The 22,858-nt window shown below is 33.4% G+C and overlaps 2 protein-coding genes across 3 annotated transcripts; both read right to left on the reverse strand.

The window, feature by feature from the left end:
• Nucleotides 1-722: 722 nt before the first annotated feature.
• LOC103506010 (zinc finger protein 521) lies at nucleotides 723-14,127 on the reverse strand. 2 transcript variants are annotated; one of them, XM_008470393.3, is made up of 2 exons: nucleotides 13,790-14,127; nucleotides 723-4,683 (listed from the first exon to the last, which is right to left on the reverse strand). In XM_008470393.3, the coding sequence occupies exon 2, from the start codon at nucleotides 4,629-4,631 to the stop codon at nucleotides 1,677-1,679; it is 2,955 nt and encodes a 984-aa protein (XP_008468615.2). In that variant the 5' UTR covers nucleotides 4,632-4,683; nucleotides 13,790-14,127; the 3' UTR covers nucleotides 723-1,676. The 2 variants fall into 2 exon arrangements, with proteins under 2 accessions (XP_008468615.2, XP_026676934.1); XM_026821133.1 differs by lacking the exon at nucleotides 13,790-14,127 and adding an exon at nucleotides 5,952-6,024.
• Nucleotides 14,128-15,913: 1,786 nt separating this feature from the next.
• Nucleotides 15,914-22,165, reverse strand: LOC103505760 (E3 ubiquitin-protein ligase Siah1-like). Its single transcript, XM_008470124.2, has 5 exons — nucleotides 21,743-22,165; nucleotides 20,451-20,729; nucleotides 19,862-20,101; nucleotides 18,890-19,082; nucleotides 15,914-18,342 (listed from the first exon to the last, which is right to left on the reverse strand). Exons 2-5 carry the CDS (start codon nucleotides 20,725-20,727, stop codon nucleotides 18,165-18,167), a joined length of 888 nt encoding a protein of 295 aa, XP_008468346.1. The 5' UTR covers nucleotides 20,728-20,729; nucleotides 21,743-22,165; the 3' UTR covers nucleotides 15,914-18,164.
• Nucleotides 22,166-22,858: the final 693 nt, after the last annotated feature.

Here is a 22,858-nt window from a genome sequence, read left to right on the forward strand (position 1 = left end):
TAAACAAATAGATACATATCTAGCTACTAATATGATAAGATTTTTAAAAAAGAATATCTTAAAAATAAAAAATAAGTAGTTTTAAACTTAATGTATAATTGATTTTGATTTTAGGGTGAGGGTAAAAGAATAAAAAGTAAAAATAAGACTATAAGCGAGGAAAATTGTGATTCTGTGACATTGTCATTTATTCATAGCTACCTACTTAATTAGGCTAAATACGCAAACGTAGCCTTTTTCGTTTGAAAGGAGACGTAGTAAAAGTAATCTACACAGATAGAGGTATGTAGGTAGCAGGGCCGTTTTGGGGGGGGGGGGGGCGTACATTACTGTTTGGACTCGTGGCCCTCCCCTTGATGAAATCCTGAATACGGGCCTGGTAAGTAGGTACTATAAATAGCTCCAGTAACAATGACACAAAAGATCAAATGGAAAAAAATTACACGTTTTGAAAATGAATATGTAAATGTTATGGCAAACTTGGTTTCGTAGCCATAGATTTACATACACAGCCAAAAATAATTTTGATTTTTAGGGTGAGAAATGGTAAAATAAAATTAAAGATGGAACATATAACAAATAGATATTAATCGAGCCACTAGAATAATATTATTCTGTTTTAAAACGTAACTGCACAAAATTATGCGATTTAAGTATATAGTTATAATACCTATACTTACTTAAGTAAAAGACTTAAAAATAATTACGTTTTTAATTAAAAGTAAAAAAATTAATTAAAATAAATATCAAAGGCTCAAATAGGAACTTTGAGTTAATTGTGTATCACTTGTTTTATTCTTATACTTATCTATACTTAAGTAAGTACCTAAAATGTACTTACTTATACATATTTAATTATTATTATTACTCTAATTAGATATAAATCTATACATGCATATTTATCTATAAACTTACTTCTTGAATATATAGTCAACTCGAATATATATAATTCATGTGTTTAATTACAACCTACATTACAATAATATAAAATAAACGAAGAGCATGTACCTAATACAAGTATTTACGTTATAGTTCAAAGGTACCCACAAATATGACAAGAAATTTTCCAAAACACCAACGACTTCACACTTAAATTAATGCGATCCCTCCAACCGTATCTTAGGTACATTTCTGGTAAAATTACGTATGAAACAGTTGATTTGGGGGCATAATATATTCATGATTTATTTCGTTAGCCCTCAGATAAGAGACTCCAGAAACCATCTTACACATCTCACGTAAGTACTTGAATAAACTACTTACCTACTTACTTACTTTCCGTGTCCGGAAAAATCAATGTCAACGTCAAATATTGTGCCAGTGTGTTGGCCAACCCTTATTGTAAATGTACACAACAAGATCTAATAGCAGCCAATGAAACCGCAATCAAGACTCAAATAGAGATATTGCACACCTGATTAATCTTAAAATTCGATGATAAAGCTTTAAGTGCCTTCATAGGTACTTCAAGTAACTATGAAGGAAAAATTCTGATAGTTCTGATAGAAGATCGGACGTGAGTAAATTCAAGCTCTGTCTTCTCAATACATATTTAAACGCACAAAAATGTACATTATGACCAGAGTACTAGACTGACAGTTTCAAATAAAAATTTCTTTTAAATTAATTTCATTATCATCTCAATTAATTAAGCAGATTTCACGTCAAGAACACTCCTATTGTGTTGGAGTCAGCTTTAGCGTGGCAGTTATAGGTTTGGATAACTTCTCCTTCACAGGAAGGAATACAAGAGAGGAAAGTAAATTAGCAACATTATCATTGGTGTCTGACGATTCTACAAAGAAGGGCTGCATAACGAATGAATCCTGAGCATAAGGTACGGCGAATGATAGTGGATTATGGAGTTTGGATGCAGCTTGTAGGAGAGTTTCACGAACTCTGGGTAGAATAGTGGCCACATCATTGTCCTGATCTTGAACTGATTGAAACTTACTGGAAAACATTTCTCCGTCAGTAGTAGCCGTCCAACAAGTTTCTCCCAGACGGGAGTGTATCTCTACAGACTGAATATTCTCATGTAGGGAGAAGTGTACATTAAGTGAATCTCGAGATTCGAAGACCAATGAACACACAGGACAGCAATAAGTATCTTGGGAATGAGATCTCTTGTGTACATAAAGGTAAGCCAGAGCAGAAGTACTGAATGAACATTGGGAGCATTGGTACTGTTGAGAAGTGGCCGAGTTTCCTGATAACATGTTGGATATGACATGGAATGATTTGGACTGCTCTTGAGGTGTGAAGTTAGTTAAGTCCGCACTGGGTGTTAAGTTAGCAAGCATAGTACTAGGCGGGTCATTGGAGGGAGAATTGGACTGCAATGGGCTTGTACTGGGCTCTACTTTGGTTATTCTATCGATAGTTAGGAAATTACTCTTCTGAGGACTTGGTGTTTCTTGTGGCGGAGTTGAATCTTGTGGTTTCTCCCCATGTTCTACAGAGAGGTGAACTTTTAAACATTTTGCAAGGCGGAAACGTTTGTTACACTTTGGACAGACTTCGTTATAACTTTTCTGATTAGGTTTCTCGTTCGCCTCCAACGTTTCTTCACTTTTCGTGTTTTTTTCTTTGGGGCCGGAATTGTTTTGCAATAATTCTGCAACCCACATTCTCGGCATTATAGAATCGTCAACAAGCCCGTGAGAATTCTGCTTGTGAACGCGGAGAAAATATTTACTACAAAGTTCTTTGTTGCAAATATCACACATAACTCCACCAATGTGCGTTCCTGTTTCGATAGAAATTCCGTGCATTCGTTGCATATGAGTTTTCATGAAATATTTATTACAAAGTTCTTTTTTACATATGTCACAAAAGCTGCTCATTTGTGTGTTATCTTGTGGGGTGTTGGCACCCTCTCTGCCATTCTCTTGAATATCTTTACTCGAATCTTCAATAATGGTGTTGACAATTTCTAATAAAGCTCTATGGTATCGCAGGATATGATGTTCCAAGTAGGTAATGTTTTTAAAATCATACTTACAAATGTCACACTCAGTTGCTTTCTCCGTGTAGTTCATTTTGAGAATCATTTTATGTAAACTTTTAATATCTTCCGCGTGTTTTTCTTTTTCAATAGGTTCCTCTGATATGGGAATTGCCAAGCTGGGCAAGTCTTTAATTTCTTGTTCCATATTTTCTTTGGATGGGATATGGATGTTATGACACTTCATAATGTGATTTTGATACATGTACAAACTATCAAGCTGCTCTCCGCAAAGTATACAGTTTTGAAGAACCCAAGTAGATGCAAAACTTTTGACTTCACCTTCTACGATATGGTTATTTCCTAGAACTAAATTCAACGGAGATATATTGTCCGTTTCATAATTGCGATTTTCTTCGGGTTCCGTCTTTTTTACAATTTTGTTATTGTTTTGAGTAATTAAGTTTGTTATATTATCTTGATTCAAGTTTTCATAAGAAGAGTTCAAATTCGATGGGTCGGAATGAAAATCCTTATTGACAAAATTTTTTGCTTCCAATAGTAATGCCTCCTTAAAGTTTATTTCTTTTGGTTTATTTTGCGCTTGTTGCAAACTCAGAATTGTTTCGTTTAAATTGATTTCACCATCAGGGTTATTATGAACTTCTTCTAAATGTTTCAGCAAGGCATCACTATCATTCAGATCTTCAGCACAGAAGCTGCAAGTGATCTTCGACGATCCGTTTGTATTATAAAACTGATTCTTTGATACATCATCTTTTTCAAATACTTCCGAGTCATTTGTACTGTCTTGCGCGCTTTCAAGTTGTTGTGATGGAAAATCGGAACTATTCTTTTCCTCAGTACTAGAACTTCCACAAGTTGTATCCAATATTCCATGAATTTTTGCCTTATGGCGTCGGACAAAGTACTTATTACAAAATTCTTTTCTGCAAATATTACAGAAAGCTCGCATTGTACTGTTGATACCATTGTTGTAGCTCTTAGTACTACTCTTATTTTGAACCCCATTGTTTGTATGGGTTTTCTTTCCAGTCAAAGATTTTGGAATAGTTAAATAATTGTTATGCCCTGATATATCTTTTGTAGAGGTGAGAGCTTTGGATTGGGCTATATCTGTTGTGGACTCATAAACCCGATGTTTATTAGCTCTGTGTGTCCTCAAGAAATATTTATTGCAGAATTCTTTGTTGCAAAGATCGCAAAAAGCTTCGAGATTGAAGATTTTGATCTGAGATGCCGAGTCCATTTGTAAATTAGATGTCAAATTTATAGCTAAATTGTTTTCATGTTCTAAGGTGTTACTATTGGGAGATATGTTTTGTTTTCTGTATAAAATGTCAGGAATTGAATTATTCGAGACATTTACCTGCAGGTCATCTTGTTGAATGAAATCACTATTTTTTGATAAGTTGAGTGGAGTCATTTTGAGATCTGAGTTTATGCTAAAGTTTCCTGATACAATAAGATTTTTGGGAGATGGATTAGTACCTAAAGTTTGCTGTCCATCCCCAGACTGGGAGTCTTCTGTTGATGCTATCCTCACCGGTTTGGACTGTTTCCTCCTCTTCTTCATATTCAAACCATCTGGGCTGTGTGTTTGCCGTTTGGTCCCAATGACTGTTTCCAGCGACATTGCAGAAAACATTATGGAAGACGCCATTCGATTTGTCAGTTTTGTACACCCTGTAGTTGTGTGAGAGCCATCTGATATTCTGAAACCGAGACCATACAATTCTAGGTTAATTTTTATTTTCGGCTGATTGATTCCCAAGATGGAAACCAACCATTTTTCATGAAAGTCTTGACTCGGGCATATTTACCTATTTACTATATGCAAAAATAAGTACCAACAATATGAATCAAGAAAGACGTTCCCTGGGCAATTTACCTATCGACAATGTTACAACAAAAACTTACTAACTTACCCGAGCATAAAGGCACAAGCATCTATTCTCCTTTCTACTACCTACGTACTACCGTTAAGATGCCGCTCTCTAAATTTTGCGCTGAAAATTATTTTCTTTTGTCTACTTTTAGAAAGACTGTTATTAAATTCCAAAGAAAAAACTAATTAAGTACTCTCTTATTATTCCTATTAGAAAAAAAGTCCTCGTTAATCTGCATTCTAAGAATTTTCTTTTCTACTTCATTAGGAAACCAGATCACTCTAGACGTCAAGGGATAAATATTATTGCTTATTACCTAAGTATATTTTTTTTTATTCCTTTCCTTTTTAATTAAAATATTAGAATTCTAAAAGTCCCTTTGATAAACCAACCATATGGTATCTGAATCTGAATGATAGTTTCTCAACGTATAACCGTACTTATTCGGTAAAATTGTTCAGGCGTTTTCGTAGTACCCATAGGTAGTTTACTAGATTTAAGTGCTTACTACACACTTAAAACATTGTCTCCAAAGGTACGTGAAGTAATTTTATGCTGAAGTAGTGCTTAGTACCTAGCTAGGTAGGTATTAATTTTAGTGTTCTACTATACATATTTCTAGTAACTATACTCGGTACCAAATACAAGTACCTCTAGAAGGAAAGTAGACAAACAAGACCCCAAGAATTTAATGGAAAATTTGGTACTGGTAGGTTGGCTATTGGATACGAAAGTTAGGTATCTACAACTTTCTGCTATGCCCTTTCCATAAAAATATTTTCCATTTTGACGAAATTCCGTTAGAACAGAGTAACGGAATTCTAGCTAGCTATCCTTGAATACCTATTATTTTTCACCACATTATAAATTGAAAAAGAAAAATCCAATTAAAAAGGTATTATTTTTTTATTTCATTATAATCACTGTGATGTCTAATAGGTACCTAATTATTAAAATTTCTTTGGTCTTGTTTTTTAAAATTAATTTGAATAGACAACGAATAAAATAAAATAAAATAACATCTACCTTTTTACTTACAAAAAAAGTATCAATTAGGCCTATAAGAAAAAAAAAAATCAATGAAAACTACTTACCATCATTTAATAATAATAAAAAATACAGTCTCTCATATCTTTACACTTTTTACAGTTACCTGCTTATTATTTATTTATTTATTTTAAAAGAGAAATTTTGAGAAAAAATAAATTTACAAGATACCTAAATCCACAAAACGGAGATAATTTTTAAATAAAATATTTGAAATTTTGTTTTTAAAAATTTAATCCTGCACATGTACATACGTATATATTTTCATTAAAAATATGAAAATTGAATATGCACTAATATAATAATACAAAGAAATAAAAAAAGTATATGTACACAAAAAAAATATATATATACCTATACATAAATATATAAGATTGATGGTGTATGTAAGAGTGTGTATTTGAGTGTATGTATGTAATGAAATAATATTATATAGGTATTGTAAACTGGGGTAAATGGAATATTTAGGAAAGGTACCTACACTTTTAGTTTCTGGGTAAGAAAGGCCGTGTTCCATTGGAAAAAAACGAGATCAGGGTGTCTACCAAAATGGAAAAATAAAATTCCCTGACTTTTCCCGGTTTTCCAGTCCAATTTTTCAAAATTTCCAGTCTACTTTTCCAAGATTTTCCACCCTATTCCTACTGCGCCGCAGCCAATTTTTTTTTCCCCCAAGCAATGTTCTCAAGCCTGTTAAATTTCTTCAATTTTTTTTCATCCGACTAGGGTAAGGCCTTGAGTCCTCCATTTGCACCATGAAATAACTGCGCCGCAGGCCAAATTTTTTCAAGATAAATGACCTTTGACCAAGATAATGACCTCAAGACTACTACAGCCATTTCTCTTTGATCTGGCTTTGGGCCCCTAATAGGTATTTACTATAAGTGAACTGGCATTTCTTTTAGGAATACCAATAACAGCGCCGCAGGCGAAATTTTTTAACATTTTGGTCTAAAATCTTCAGAAATCAGTCTCATCGAAATCCTAATCTTCAGCTCCGCAGGAAATTTTTTTTAAAAAGCATGAACCTGAAGTTTGTCATTATAACAGTCTACACATTCACATATCCTGGGGGGATGAAACAAAAAAGGGGGAAATGAGCAGCGCCGCAGGCGAAATTTTTGAAAATTGTGAGCTACAATTTATAGAAACCAGAATTACGAAATTGAAATTTTTATGCCCACAGGCGAACATTTTGGTCTCTAATGTTAAAAAACTTAGTTATCAAAAATACAAAATTTGGCGCCGCAGGCGAAATTTTAAGTATGTAACCTGTAGCTTGTCATGTGTCAGTTTTTTATGTAATTAAATACGTGTAAAAGACGAGTATAGTTATTCCCCCCCAATACATTTCTATAGAACACAAAATGACAGCGCCGCAGGCGAATTTTTTTTTTTCGAGAAAATTTAAGTAGCTCCTTCAAGGTTGCATACTTTTTTTTACTGACCAAAGTCTTTTTCTCGTTTTATAGAGGCTTTGAAATATTCCCAAATCTTTTTCATGAAGAGAGACAAAATTTCTGCGCCGCAGGCGGAATTTTTGAGAGATTATATATTGCCCCTTCATGGTTGCATACTTTTTTAATTGAAATCTTTCTTTGTCTTTTTTAAGGCTTTGAAAAATTCCCTGACTTTTTTCGATTTGAGAAAGAAGTGGCACTCCATGGTCCATGGTGTTCTCTTGTATTATCCAGTTTTGACGGTACCTACCTGATTGCCGAATTCTGTAAAGGTGGGAACCTACATATATCTTGGGCATCACTTACCTCGTGCTATCCTAAGCACCCTCATCACCCGGATAATGAGATGCAATTTCTAGAGATTACAAGCAAGGCCGCGCGAAATCTCTAGGTAAATAGCCGATTCGCTAGATAGGTATCTAAGTAAATAGGTACTCATTTTCAGTACCTAGGTGAAGTCTTAATTTTTTAATATTTTTTAAGTCATAATAAAATTATAAATTTTGACGGTGACTACGTGGGGACATAAGTTCAGAAGAATTTTAAAAATTTCAAGACCAATAATGAGAGAACCAGATGTTAAAATCGAAACTACAATCATATTATACGAATAAACGAAACATGCTAAGTACATTATGTTCGTTCACATTCACCCCAACTTTCAGCAGTGAAAAAAATATATATGTATGTGGAAAAAAAAAATTCAATATTTTTTTAAAAAATAACGCACGCGCGTTTTATTATTTTCTTTTTTTCCTTAAAAAAAAAAAAAAAATCTACCTACTTCACTTCATCCCTTATCAGCATTACTCCCTTTCCCATATATAACAAAAAATACATTTTTTTCTACAGGGTGTTCAAAAAAAGAAAAAAAAAATATTATTATTTTTTTTTTTTTTATTTTTTTAGTAAAAAGCTCAAACGTTCAGCGCTTTTGTACTTAAGTTTTTCTTTGTTGTACTGGTGTTGGTATTTTAACTATATTATAGCGAATAATTTCTTACTTAAATTGTAACGGAAGGTTGGGTGGTTATCTTTTCAGTCAAAGTGTAGGTACATTAATAGTAACAATTAAGTTTAAACAAACTATCTTAAACTTACCTATCTATCTAGTTTGTGTCCTAAATTCTTTAAAAAAGAAACTAACAAACAAAAGACCAAGTGCCACACTACCTACACAGGGGAAAGCTAGTATTCAAGATGGATATTCTAGGATCTAAACCAGGGGTTCTCAACCTTCCTAATGTCTGGTCCCATCGGCCACATCTGAGGTCATGTAAAGAACTGAACCTGGGTTTGATTACCACCCGGGTATGGACCAAATTTTATAAAACCTTCTTTGTGGTAGTGAGAGGAAAAAAATACAAAGTGAAAACGGAGAAAGAAATTGAAGATGTGAGGAAGAGACAGAGATAAATTACCTAGGCATGAAAAAAAAAAAAAAAAATCAAGTGGATTAGATACCTACCTACCAAAACGTGGGGCTAAGTGTACCTAAGTACTTATATTAATTTGAGGTGACGGGCAAATGTAAAATGTGTTGCACTTTGTTTCATTTCCACTAAGTACCAACCAAGGCTTCAAAGTCTGACAAAGTACAGCGGCGACCTACACTACGGTCTCAATAAATAATTTCCAAATAGGTAGATATTAGGCAATACTCGTAATATAACGAGGTAGATTTAACGTACCTGTGAGAAGTAAAATCGATTGTTAGAACTCTTCATAATAGAAAACCCGCCTGTCACATTTATCTTCATTGACATACCAAGGTTTCAAAAGCTGTACAAATCAATGTTCCGAAGTAAAGACATATGTACAGGAAATGCATGTACTTTCGTAGCTGTGCAAAGTTTATGATGTGTATTTTCGAGACAACGAAAGCACTTCTGATAACTACCCAATGTGTTCAATACCCAATGCTGTCTCTTTGAATAGGTAGATACCTACTCGGACAAACGACCTATAAAGATATCAATTAATTTACGTACCTCCTCCAGATTTTTTTACCCAGCTGTTCTATGACTTTTTGCCTGTACTGTATACGATGTAGGTATATGAAAAAGTATGTACAGATATATGGCTGAAACTATATATAAAAATTGAATATAAATTTAATATTTTTTCAGACATGTCATTTTTTTCATTTTTACTCTTTTTTCAGAAAAAAATCAACCCTTTTCTATTTTTTATTCCTTTTTTTTTCTTTCCAATTTTTTTTTTTTTTTTTTTTTTTTTTTTAGCTTTTTTTTATAAATTTGGGGGTATTTTGGGAAAAAATTTTTTTTTTTTTTTTTTTTTTTTTTTAGCATTTTTTTATACATATGAGGGTATATTGGGAAAAAAAGCTCATTTTTTACAAGCTTCGAGTATAATACCTACATTTGCACAGAGGAACGTACAATATACTGAATAGGATGGAGAGTACAAACTACTCGTACAATATGTAATGCTTCAGAACATAAAAGAACTATAGATTTTAGTTACCTACATAAAAATATGTTCCAGATTTTTCGAAATTTTAATCCATGACTTGCAGGAAAAATCGTAAAAGGTCTTTCAAACATTGGAAATTGAAATATGTATGTTTGGTATCCTTTGTAAGTTAGACTATGCTATTATTGCTATATGAATATGTTTAGGTATTAAGTTGATTTAAGTAATAGTAGTGTATCTCTCTAGGTTTAGGTAATATATTACCCACCTATTCTAGCCCAAGTAAACCAAAATTATTTCCAGTCAAACAAAGTCAGTACTTGAAGGTGGTAATCTCAATTATTCTAACATAATAAAGATAAAAATCCTGGCACATCCACTAATTTATTTTCATTGCCGCAAAGGGTTCTTCTGTATACCTAATCATTTGGATTTTGCAGCTGAAATAATTATAAATAGATACTTGAATAAAATTCTTGCAAAAGAGACCATCGATCGTACATGTGACATTAAATTGCCGAATAATACCTACAATACTGATATGTAGGTAGGGGGCTTTCATTTTTTCAGGCATGCCATTACTAATACTTTTACAATAAATGGATAAACTTTTAGATAGAGGCCATTTTTTAAGCAAGTAAAACTTCGAAAAAAAAGGGAAAAATCCAGCAATAAAATCAACTGGACAAAAATGAGAATTTTTTGTTGTACTGAAGAAGTGATATATCCTCACAAATTAAATTTCCAATATTTGAACAGGCCTACTTTTTTTGCTGATAAAAACTGAAAATATAGTAGGGATTTCGATTTTTTCTTCTTTTTAACTTGACAGTATTTTTTGGGGTGAAAGTCGAGCTGCATTCGCATGTTTTTTTTTCCATCATTTTATATTAATTTTTACTGGAAACCTAAAAAAGAGGGGGTGAAAAAACTCTACAGTTTTAGCAATAATATTAGTAGAAATGTCCCTCACTGAAACTTTTTCTGTACTAAAGAACACCATGAAATAATGATTGAAATATGTATCCCATAAATGAAACTACATGCATAGGTAATAGAAAGTTTAGGCGAAAATCTCATTTTTAATAAAGATACCTATCGATCTACCGTCATTTTACTTGGCTACTAAATGAGCGTAGTTCCAGAGGGTAGTTTATAAATGAGCCGACAAATGTAAGACTGGCCCCAGTGATATAAATCGATTCATTGTATTTATCACCTATGCCTAAACTACCAAAAGTCATAAAAACTGTACCTCATAAATAAATTTTATATAAAAAATAAAAATTTGCCTTTCCAACAATAAGGAAACATAAAAAAAAAAGAAATATGCAATCTGATTTTTTTTTCTTCTTGTTACATGTTTTTTTTTTTTTTTTTTTTTTTTTTTTTCCAAAAAATTTTTTTTTTTTTTTAAAAAAAAAAAAAAAAATTCTTTTTTTTTTTTTTTTTTTTTTTTTTTTTTTACCAGAGAATTTTTTGCATTCATTAAAAAGAGAAAAAAAATGCAGATGGAATTAAGCAATAACAATAAAGTTTTTCCATGTTTCTATAATAACGCATAGAACAATTTTTTTTCTTACTCTGAGAAAAAAAAAGTCAAACAAATTACTATTGATTTTATTATAACTTTTTTGCATTTTTTGTGTAAAATTTACTGTTCACAAGGCACACTTTGCTCAAAGGAAGGGAGAGGGTGTGTTCTTCACCCTCCCCTTTATACTATTGTACCCAAAAATATTCAGTTTTTTTTTCTATTCCATTGAATTTCGCTTTTTTATCATAACAGTCATCATTATAATGCCCTCTCCTATTGTTTAGCTCTATTTTAATTAAAATTGATTTTACATTATTACAATAAAATGTACCTATTGTGTTTTGATTTTGATGGCACACGCTTTAGCTACATTACCTATTGACGCGAATAGAATAGTCAACAAGACATCGTAGCTTTAATTGAAAACAGTAGAAAATGGATAGTTTTACGTGGGATCAATGGAGCTTAAGTTTAAGTAAACCAGTTCGTACATTTTCGAGAGAGTTATTTTTTCATTTTTATGTATTTTTTTCTTCTTCCAAACAACTGGCCACTAAGTAAGGACCGCTAAGATCTTATCGTCCCGAAAGCGAAGGGAGAAGGAAGGATAGGAGAACGAACCTTATCTGTTTAGGATAAAATCCGCCCCGGGCGAGAATCGAACCCGAAACTTAGCACTGACAAGTCAGGCGCGTTACCTTTCAAGGTTTCAAGCTAAATAGGCTGGTCAGTAAAATGGAGCACCCTAAACGAGTCGTAAATGCTGCAAGATAATTACTTTTCTGTGGCGCTCTATTGTATTAGCCAGTTTATTTGAGGAAAACCTATCTCTTTCGGAACCGATTGAAACCCGTGTGCGAACTACCTAAAGTTTAAGCGAAGTTGATGTCTAAGCTCAGCCGCACCCTTAAGTTATTTCGCGAAGCTCTCAGGCCTCGAAAATACGCTGGCTGTCAATAAAAAGTACGATTAAAAATCCTATGTGTTTCCATTTTCTACAAACCACCTTTTTTTTTAATCCCACTAAAAACTGAACTTAAATCACCTGCGTAATATCCAATATATCTGGTTCCAGGGCCCTAATGGGAAGAGGGAGAGGTTGAGTTTTAGTGGGTCTGGATGTCCTGTTATCCCGACATCAATCCCACACTCCCCATTGGCAGAGGTTTTTTGCAATGGGGGGTCTTTTGAAGATTTCCCCCTCTCCATAAAAAAAATCACCTAAGTAAGTGAATTTCTCGATTGCCTCGATTCCGTGACAGAGTAGTGGTTAGCGCCCTCCATGTCTTGGTAAGCGGGAGGGCACGAGTTCGAATTCCAACCATCAAAGATATTAAATGTTCCTATATCGTATTATCATCAAATATACGAGACCTTCTTTAGACTGCGGGGACTTTTCAGTCCCATGCAGGCAAGGTATATTTTAACTACTTAAACACACATTACAAGGTGGTCCATATCTTGGGCAAATACAAATAGCTTGTACCTAAAGGTGTGTCCACACATAGTCGACGGCCGGTCGACTAAGTTTGGACACACCTTTAAGATCTCACTTCGTTAAGTACGATACCAACTTACATTCAAAATAACAATGTTCGCTTAGTGTGGACCCGGCATTAGTTTTATACCTACCTATCAAATTGTATAAATTCTGAATTCAATCACACCATCAGTAATATTGTTTTCATAAACTTAAGTACCTAGGTACCTACGTAAGTATAAGGGAAAAAATGTGTGCAAATAATCAGGAACTACTGAACTTTACCGGACTAACAGACGAGCAAAAACATTTAGATTGACCTAGGGAAGTAAATTGGGATGTCCTCGATTTTTCTTTCTTTTTTTTAAGAAAAATGTAAACAAACCATAAATTAAACACAAGAGACGGCGTTACGCAAAACTTGGTGATTTTCGTTAGGTCTTTAAAATTACGAACTACTTGTACCTGAGTAAAATACGAGTAAGTACGTACCAATGTATTCTTTACCAAGGAAATTACGTTTGCAAAAAAAGGAGGTAAAAAAATATAGGTATTATTTTTTAAATTATATAAGTAAAATTACTTATCTAAAATAATAAACAAACATAAAATATGAAAACAATTGAGCCTACGTAATTAGATAGGTATCTTTGACCTACGTACTTTCATGCCAACAAAAAATAAATAAATATTAGGTAATTCCTCAAAGGACAAAACCTACAACGTTGTAAAAAGAGGAATGAATTTTCCTTTCAATTAAAATTAATACAGTACTGCCTACAACGTTGTAAAAAGAGGAATGAATTTTCCTTTCAATTAAAATTAATAAGCAATAATAAAATACATCAATTTCAACACAAATAAAAATACCTAATTGAAAAATAATAATTTTCGTAAAATAAAAAAAAAAAAATAAATAAATAAAATATATCAATAAATTTAATAAATTATTTTAAAGAAAATTTTACTTACCTTGAAAAAAATATTTTGACAGTAGAAAAACAATGTTACTCCTAGTCTATAGTGTGTAAGAGTAAAAAAAGATAAAATGATAAAAAAAAAAGTAAAAATAAGAAAATATTAAAAAAGAAAATATATTGTACAAGTATAAAATAATTTTTCCTTGGATATAGTGAAATTATCGATTGATTAGTTTTAAAATATATTATATATAATGTGACGTCACACACACGTGAAGGTTTTTAAGTTTTTTTCTTTTCATTTTTTTCTCTAGGGGTAAAGGGCAGACGAGAGGCATTGGGCAGGGATATGAAATTTTTGAAAAAAAAGGAAAAAAATAGAAAGGGAGAGAAATATAAACATGGAAAAAAGAAATCCAATATTCTTCTGTCACTCATCTTATTTTTGTGGCCGAAAAAAAAGTGAAATAAAATAAAAATAAGGGATGAAAAACTCGAGGAGAAAAAATGTCCCCTCTACTTTTTTTATGCTGACCCTATGTTCCTCAGTCTCGATCTAAAGCGTAAATTTTCAGAATGTTAACATGTTTCCACCCAAAAGATAAACTTATGGTAGGTATTAGATTTTCACTTACCTACGTAAACCCAGTACCTACATGGGATTTGAATACGAGTATGAGACGTCAGTTTTTCTTTTTTCGTCGAAGAATATATCAATCAAATCGGAATGTCTGACACTAGAAGACATGATACGATATTGCACAGCACGGCTTTTCTCAGGAGCAGGAGATTTTAGATTTTTCCACTGTTATTATTAAATATTATTTTCAATGACGTGGATTAAGAAAAAAGAACACTTCAAAAAGTTAGATTTTCACAATACCCAAGTAATTAATGCTTTGATCTTGATCTCAAAGTGTGGCCCCAGGCGTATTTAAGTAGGTAGGTACTTATGGAAAGTAAAACTGAACATTAGAGTAGGTACCAAGCTGAAATAGGTAATGAACGAGCTTAAAAGAAAACCAATATCTAAGGAAATAGTTTTGATACATATGGATGTTGATTAGTGAGAGAAAAGTCAATTACGCAACAGATATGGTTTTCAAATAATACAAAAAGAACCTATCGAAAAACCGAAGGCGAGTAATGGGTTAACTTCAAAAATATCCACCATCCTTCACAATTTTTATATAAAAGTTCAAAAAGAGGAGAGAAAAATCCGAGAGAAAAAAGCTGGACTTTGAAGGGAAAAGGATGAGGAGGAGGAGAAAACTAATTCCAAAGGAAATATTACGTTTCCTCTCTGTATCTTCGTTTTCTTGTACAGTAAAATTCATCAATTTTATTTTCAAGTTTTTTCTTAGGAAGAATTTTTTCAAAGAAGTATGAACCTGAGGCATTGAAAGTGATTTTTTTCCCATTATTACTATAGCCACATTAATATTTTGCTTTGTGAAGACTTGGGTAGCTATGAACTCGTCTGCTTGACAAATTCGCGGAGATGAAAAGAATGATTACGAATAGGCTCAACTGGTTCCTGGAAAAATAAAATACTATACATAAACATTAAACATATCAAGCTGAGTTAGAAAAGAAAGCACCGGCCTAGAGACTTACCCCAAGGGGCAGTGCTAAGCACTACCATCAGACCTTCTTTTAGACCTAGAAAAGATGGGGATAAACGACGCAGTAAACTCGTGTACGCCTAAACTGAGGCCTGACGGACATATTACGCTAGCGGGATAGGCCTGAACTGCGCAGACAATGCCTATACCGCGACCATAACATATTAGGCCAAAGAAAATTGTACAAAAAAAGGTCACGTTTCATTAACGGGCTAAATAGATCTGTATACCTACTCTTATAAAGTGAAATAAATTGGAGAAAGCTGCATGGCTTCAAAGAACCACAAGCAAAACGAAAGAAAAGTATGACGGTTTAAAATATTTTTGTTTACAAAGTTTATATTTTTTAAAATAATTCATAATTATTTTTTAATCCTCCCATTATTTAATTTATATACTTAGTATGTACAGGTTTGTTTTTGTTGAGTTTAAATTTAAATACATTAAAATAGTAATGAAAATAAAATAGTTCAACGTTGAAAGAAACGTGAAAATAATATTTGATCTTGACTTGGAAAAATTTGCCAACTGACTCAGATTGGCCTAAAATCTGGGAAGGAGTGGATGTTTCTATACCTAGGAAATAGTACAAAAAGAGCCAAACTGTGACCGGGGTACAAATTTCCTTTCTGCTATAAGTGCCTAGGTATATTAACGGGATGGCTGGCTATCTATCAGTCTAAATTATTCACCTGGCAGTCAAGATTTAATATAATCATCACTTTTGAGATAATTTTATAATAAAACCTAAACAAGACAAAATAACATTTTTGTTTTATATCCAGGAGTAGACCGTTTTGTACATTAGCTGCCTGTTGAAGGAATCAGTTCTTATGGTCGTTTGACTAATCGTTCGAAATCTCTTCAAGATAGCTGCCATACAGGCGACACAACATTTCCTATTTAGCAACCAGTTATTTTATAGTAACGCCTGCGTTACCCACACTAGAATATAATTCTAATTTATTTTGCATGATCCTAGAAAATATCTCACGAAACATTAACGCTCTTTATCACTTTTCCTTTTCTTCCTTCAAATAAGTACTTACAAAATGCAACGGTCTAGTCCTGCATATAAAGTGAACACAATTGAAAATAGTAAAAGTACCTCAAAAACAAATACACAATGAGAATTGAAAATTACCGTGATTTTCAAATCAAAATGGATGGACTGCCTCCCATGCTTAGGTAAATATTGATACCTAGTTTGACTACGCGACGTTAATATTCCAAGCATTGTGGTCAACTTGTGAAAGCAATTAACATAAAAAAATATGTCTCACTTGTTTGTAAGACTAATCTGACTATAAATGCAGACTTGAAGCCTTATCTTTATTTCTAAGGTTTTTTTCTTGCTTATTTGTATCTATGTATAGTTCCCTCATTGCGACGTCTGATGAAAATCACTGTAATAATGTATTCTCAAGCCCCTTTTCCTTTTAAAGCTAAAGTTAGTTCAACGAAGATTTAGTTAGTTTTTCCCCTATTATTTTTAATAAAGCTCATTTCTCAAAATTTGAAATTTTGGAAAGCTAGTGTATCAGCACAGCACTTACATAAATAGATTTTTGGTGACGAAGCTCAACAATTTTTTGAGAAACAGAATGCAAGAACTTCTTGAGTAGGTATTATTTATTCTCTACGTATACCCTGACAGAAAAGTTCTCACTTATATTGTCTTCTGTTTAAAGATTTCACATCTTTATATAGCTAAAGAAATAAGTAATATAACCTTCAGTGTTGTCCAAATATCACTTATACAGGCATTCACATAATTGTACAGTCAATGTGAAGTACAAGTGAGATGTCCTTAAATAAAAAACGATCTGTTAAAACCAAAATTTTCCGTCCAATCTAAATACATTGCAAAGTGTACCCTAAGTAAAAAAAAAAAAAAAAAAAAAAAAAAAAAAAAAAAGGGAAGATATTGAGTATTTAACAAATAATAATTTGTTTTCAAGTAAACAGAAAAATGTATTCCCCCTAGTCAGTAAACTAGATTAAAGTCGCCAAATTCTCGTCTCTTTGTAAATAGTTACAATAGGGGTGCCTACTTGTATTTCTATACCTTGATATCTTTAGATGTTTTCTTTCCTTTCAAGTGTATGTTGTCCTTTTCCGAATGATGGAAAATTACCTAGAATAAATTCCGTCAGATTTTCAAAATTAAAAAAATTGGTCGTAAGTAGGTAGTTCACTTGTCACAGGTACCTATGTGAGGTAAATCTTTGAACATGAATTGAAACAATAGCGATATTAGATGCGAACGTCTTTGAATTTTCTGTTAGTTGACAGATATAAAATGATTGAACAACCCCATGAACAAAACCCATGTTAAGCAAAGCAGGGCATTAAGTGTAGGGGAAATACAATACTACAAGTTGCAGTACCATTATTTTGCAACTTTCAGCAAATATTTAACAGACGAGTATTACACAATGTAAAATTTCCGAGTTCTTAAAAAGGCGCACATAAAATATCAATACACATTGACAACAATTTCTGAAATACCCACCTATTTAGGAAGGTATTTTAACTTCTGTTATAAACATGTTTTTCCAAGAGTAAGCAATAGTTTACTGTACTTAAATTTAGCATGTTTAAAATACACTGATGTAAGTGATGCATGTTTTCTTCTCAACCCAAGGGTGGTTGTACCCTTTAATATCAGTTTGAAACAACTTTTCAGGCGTAAGGACGCGGGAAATATTCACAGAAAAAGGTTGTGTTTAAAAATATAAACAAGACTACGTTCCTAACCTTACACCCTAACAACATTGATAGTAACAAACATAATCGGTTCTAAACGGTTCCAATGGTAACATTGATGCCCAAATTTCCATTATCAGCAAAAAGCTGGGCAATATTGGTGTCGAATACCAGACAGTCGGAATTCATAATGGCAGAGGCAACACCTTCGTGAATAGAGCGAGGTGTGGCTTCCCAAGTGAGTCGCCTGCGGTGTCCATTCAGTTCAAGTCTGTGGGGAGGAAAAAAAGTAATTAGAAATGGATTATTACTGAACTGGTTAAATAAATAACCTGACCTTTAATAATTTAAAAAAGCTCTTTTTTATGAGGTTTTATCAAAATACGGGTACTATCAAAGGGAACTTAACAACAGGGGTCTTAAAACGAAGAGAGGAGAACAGGATACGCGAAAGTCGACCGCTCCGAGAACGAACTTTATCTGTTTATTACAGTTGAACAATTTTACAAGGTTTTACTCGACTTCGAGAATTTACAGAATCAACACAATATAAACATAGGTGATTCTGGGTATGAGTCGTTTCCGACTTTCCCACAACTCTCCAATGTCTTGACACTTGACAGCAACGATGTCGCAAACAAGTTTTTTGATGCCAGTAGCCCTAGTAGCTTAAACTCATAGGTATGTACATTATTATGTTATGGCGGTCTCTTCTTGATCCCTAGTGTGTCGCGTCCATTTTTGTTTAGGACTATTGCACTGCAACATAGGTACATACATATAGGTACCTATAAAGTAGGAAGGTATTTTCAACTCACCTATAAGTAAAATTTTCCGACTGTTTCCTCGATCCAATCAGCTGCACGATTGCGAAGAAATGCTGGTGCCCGTCAAACTTTTCCTGCTTTTCCAGTACGAGCATAAAGTGGTGGCCAAAACATGACTGCATCATGACCCAGTCTACAGCCCCGGGGAGGTTGATGTCTGTGGCCAGGAATACAATGTCTTCTCCTGTAAGATAATGAAAATTTTAATTAATAGAATCATTAGGTAGAATTTACCTAGTTAGGGCTGATTGACAGACTGAAGAAAAACGCCTACCCCGTCTGTACACGGGAAAAGGCGAAGAAAAAGAAGATTAGGTAGAATTTAGCTTGCAACTTGCCACACCCCAGTCTTATTTCATAAGGACGTAGTGGACACAAATCCTTCTGTGGATTTATTCCCTGCTTATCATGATGTAACCGAAAAGAATATGATAATGGACGATTCTTATCCTGCTCCAAAGAATAGATCCAAGTACAAATTGAGATTCAGATTCTATTTATGGACTCCTGGACGTGGACTTGACTCAAATTCGTTTGAACTGGAGACAATGGACTCATCCTGTGTAACTTAGCAACTTTTAGAGCAATTTCCAGGTGAAATAGAGTGACTGAAACTGCATTTTAAAGGTGAGAAGTTCTTGGTTTGTTCGATAGGATAGAATGGATAGATTTTGATTTAGATCATGGTGTCCACTAGAATTTCTCATTAGTATTAGTGCTTTATTTAGAATGTTGAATTAAGACATGTAGTCCTTTTATCTCAACAGTCTAGTATTGCTCTTGTTATTCTCTCATATTATTCCTGGAAAATTGTGGTACTTCAGAGGGAGTTTGGTTTTGGATAAACAAACTCACATTGGTCTGGCTTAAAGAACCACTTTGATTGGCCTCGGTGTCAAACATCTCATTGTATGATCAAAAACCCCCTCAGAAACGCAACTCTGAAAGTTTTCCTCTACTTACCTTGTAGTGTTGTGATAGACTTGTGGGACTGGTTTAAATGGGCCATTACTTGGTCGAGTGCACCACCCCACTTGCATGAAGCCCCTGGACATGGGCATAAATAGGGACGATGTTCACAAGTATCCTCGTGCTCTGGCTTCTCGGTGTGCAGGAGAGAAATTCCACATCCATTCATCTGATACCGACAAGGAAACCACATGGTCCCGGCTACTTTCTCCATAGCCAGATTGCGTATGTTACCTAAAGAAAATTGATAAAATACAATTTAGTGTCAGTGCATTTGGCTCAGTCTGTGAGTGTCACATCCCCTGGATACATAGGTACCTATTTCTATCCTCACAACACAAATGTCAATACACTTTTCTTCAAAGTTTTAATCCTACAGGAAAAGATTTTTCCCTTTCTTTCTTTTTCTTTTACCTACATGTAGGTAGTGGGTCAACTGGTATTACAGCCATAGGCCTAAAATAAATAGCACATGCCCCTACTCTTACCATTATTGCCATATAAATTACTTTCCTAGATTTTTCTGTCAAAAAATACCACAATGACCCACATAAGACTACAGTTCAGATTACTTATAAATTACCTAATGGTCCTCTGCATGTTGGACAGCAAGATAGTTTTGGTCGACAATTGGAACAAACAAGGTGTCCACTCTGACATTGAATAATAGGAGGTAGGACATAATCAAAACAAACTGGGCACTCAAATAATGATGCTAGATCTGTTGATGTTCCCGCTGAGTTTGATGAGTTAGATGAGGATGATGGTGAGATATTGTTAAGTCCATTACCAGGGCCATGCTTCTTAGATCCAACAATACCTACGGTGTGGTTAGGGTTGGAATCTACACCTTTATTCATATCTGCAAAGAAAACAAATGAAATTTTCATATTAGAAATATGTAGAAAAAAATTAAAAAACATCTTTTTTTCTCCTGCAGAATGTCCTGTTACTTTTAATTTTCAACTACCTACCTTTTACTAACATCTCCCTGATGTCCCCCCCTAAAAGGAACACCATAAACAAGCCAGCATTCCTAAAAGGAACTTTTATTTTGTAAAATTTGTGACAAATGTTATAATAATTTACTTATAATGGTTAAGCACTGTTTTGCAAGGTTTTTCTTCTTTACTTAGGTATTGTGTCATAGTAACTATTGTGAGCAAGAAGTTTGATTGAAAAACAAACCTTAAAAAAGAAAAGGAGAAATTTGGTAGGTACCTATTTAAGGTAAAGAGCTCACAAAAGTAGGTACTTTGTTGATCATGTTGATGAAAATAATAAATTACAGTTGGCCTTTTGATGAAATAATTGAAATTAGGTATCTCTCATTTTAAGAAGGGTTTACAACGTATATTTCATTACACTCAAGGGTGAGAGATGTAGGTGCCATTTTATAATTTTAAATAAGAAAATAAGGTATATTTAATATTTTATTACTTGTCCATTAATTTTATTCGGGAAAAGAACAAATTACCCATCTGAAAAAGACTTTGTTTCCAGAGTAATCTTGGCTTCTTTTTCATTCAACTTTGAATTGATAGGTTTGTGGATTTAGGTAATGTCATATCATTTATCTAGATCTTTATACATAACAAAAACAAAAGCATTTTATATATGTACATATTCACTGTTTCTAAGAACCAGTTTACTTTACATTGCTTTGGATTTTCCTCATTATTACAAGTGGGTAAGTAGGTAGGTGTATGCCTACCTGGGTAGATAATTACCTCATAGATTGAACAATAGATAATGAGAAAAGCTCAACTACTGGAATCATGAGCTTCAATAATCACAATCAACTGAGTATGTAGAAGGTTTTGATAAAAAACAAAAGGCATGGTTCTTAAAGAATAATGAATTATTATGACTAACCTGATTTTCCCTTCTTCAGTTTGAATGGGGGGTTTCCAGGGTTGTCCTATCCAAAATCCAAGAGGTATGGTCTGGATTAAACACTAAAAGTTCCTGAAGTCGTTGAATAGTAAACGTAAGAGGAATAATTTTCAAATTAGCACCATTTTATTAGTGTAATATTTTCATTAATGCAGAAATGTGTACACAAAAACGTACAATGGTTGATAGTTGAAAACTGATAACTTGATGTAATATTAGGAAACTAGATAAATCTCATAAATGTGAATTCTGGTAAAAGCACTTGATTTAAAAAAGCATTTTATATGTTACTGACACAATTTCTCACTTTGAAACGCCAATAATTGGGCTGAAATGAGATTTTCTTGCAATAAAGGAAAAGTATTACCCAACCATTGACGATGAAGTAGAATTCTGGACAGGGTCTCCACTCCAAATTTTTAAAAATCACTAGATTCAAGGAAAAAAAATCACTAGATTTGACTTGAAAATCACTAGATTTCTATGTTCTTCATAATATTACCATCCGAAAGTTTTACTTTAAGTACACCGTACGGTACCTACTTTTCTGCCTTCACATCTCGGTGCCGACTTCGATGGTGCCAGATGCTTGCGCCAAAAGCTGACATTGTTCCTTGTTTGGTTATAATCAGGCAGTGTTGACTCGTGTAAAGAGTGAGTGAGTTATGGAAAAAAAAATCTCTCTTTTCAGAGAACTACTCCGTGAATGAGTGAAATCCGCAAACATGAAAGTCACTCTTCTATTCCCCAGAAGTATGGGAATTAAGGATGACTAATTGACTGAGTAGTCCACTGAAGAGAGTTGGTCTTTAAAAACTCACTCACTTAGGTACTCTGCACACATCATTAGTGTTGACCTAGTATAGTGAGGCATTAGACAGTTTTAAGATAATAGAAGCTATTTTGATCACACGGCAACCAAAATAAATACATACAGGGTTTACAGGCTTTTCCCAGAATGAAATTCCATGACTTTTTGGCCGATTTTCAGATTCCATGACTTTTCCAGGTTTTCCAGGTCGCGTATAAACCCTGACATAGGTAGTAATTCGTGCCTTATTTGAACTGTGATCTTAGAAAAGTCACGTTATGATA

The sequence above is a fragment of the Diaphorina citri genome, unplaced genomic scaffold, assembly GCF_000475195.1.
Source record: "Diaphorina citri unplaced genomic scaffold, Diaci psyllid genome assembly version 1.1 scaffold10, whole genome shotgun sequence".
NCBI lineage: Eukaryota > Metazoa > Arthropoda > Insecta > Hemiptera > Psyllidae > Diaphorina > Diaphorina citri.

Coding starts and splice junctions, on each gene's coding strand:
- LOC103506010 (XM_008470393.3), bottom strand. CDS start 4,631: ATGGCGTCTTCCATAATGTTTTCTGCAATGTCGCTGGAAACAGTCATT.
- LOC103505760 (XM_008470124.2), bottom strand. CDS start 20,727: ATGAATAAAGGTGTAGATTCCAACCCTAACCACACCGTAGGTATTGTT. Junction 20,102..20,450: donor AACATGCAGAGGACCATTAG/GTAATTTATAAG, acceptor AATTTTCTTTAG/GTAACATACGCAATCTGGCT. Junction 18,343..18,889: donor TCGGAAAATTTTACTTATAG/GTGAGTTGAAAA, acceptor TCCTCCCCACAG/ACTTGAACTGAATGGACACC.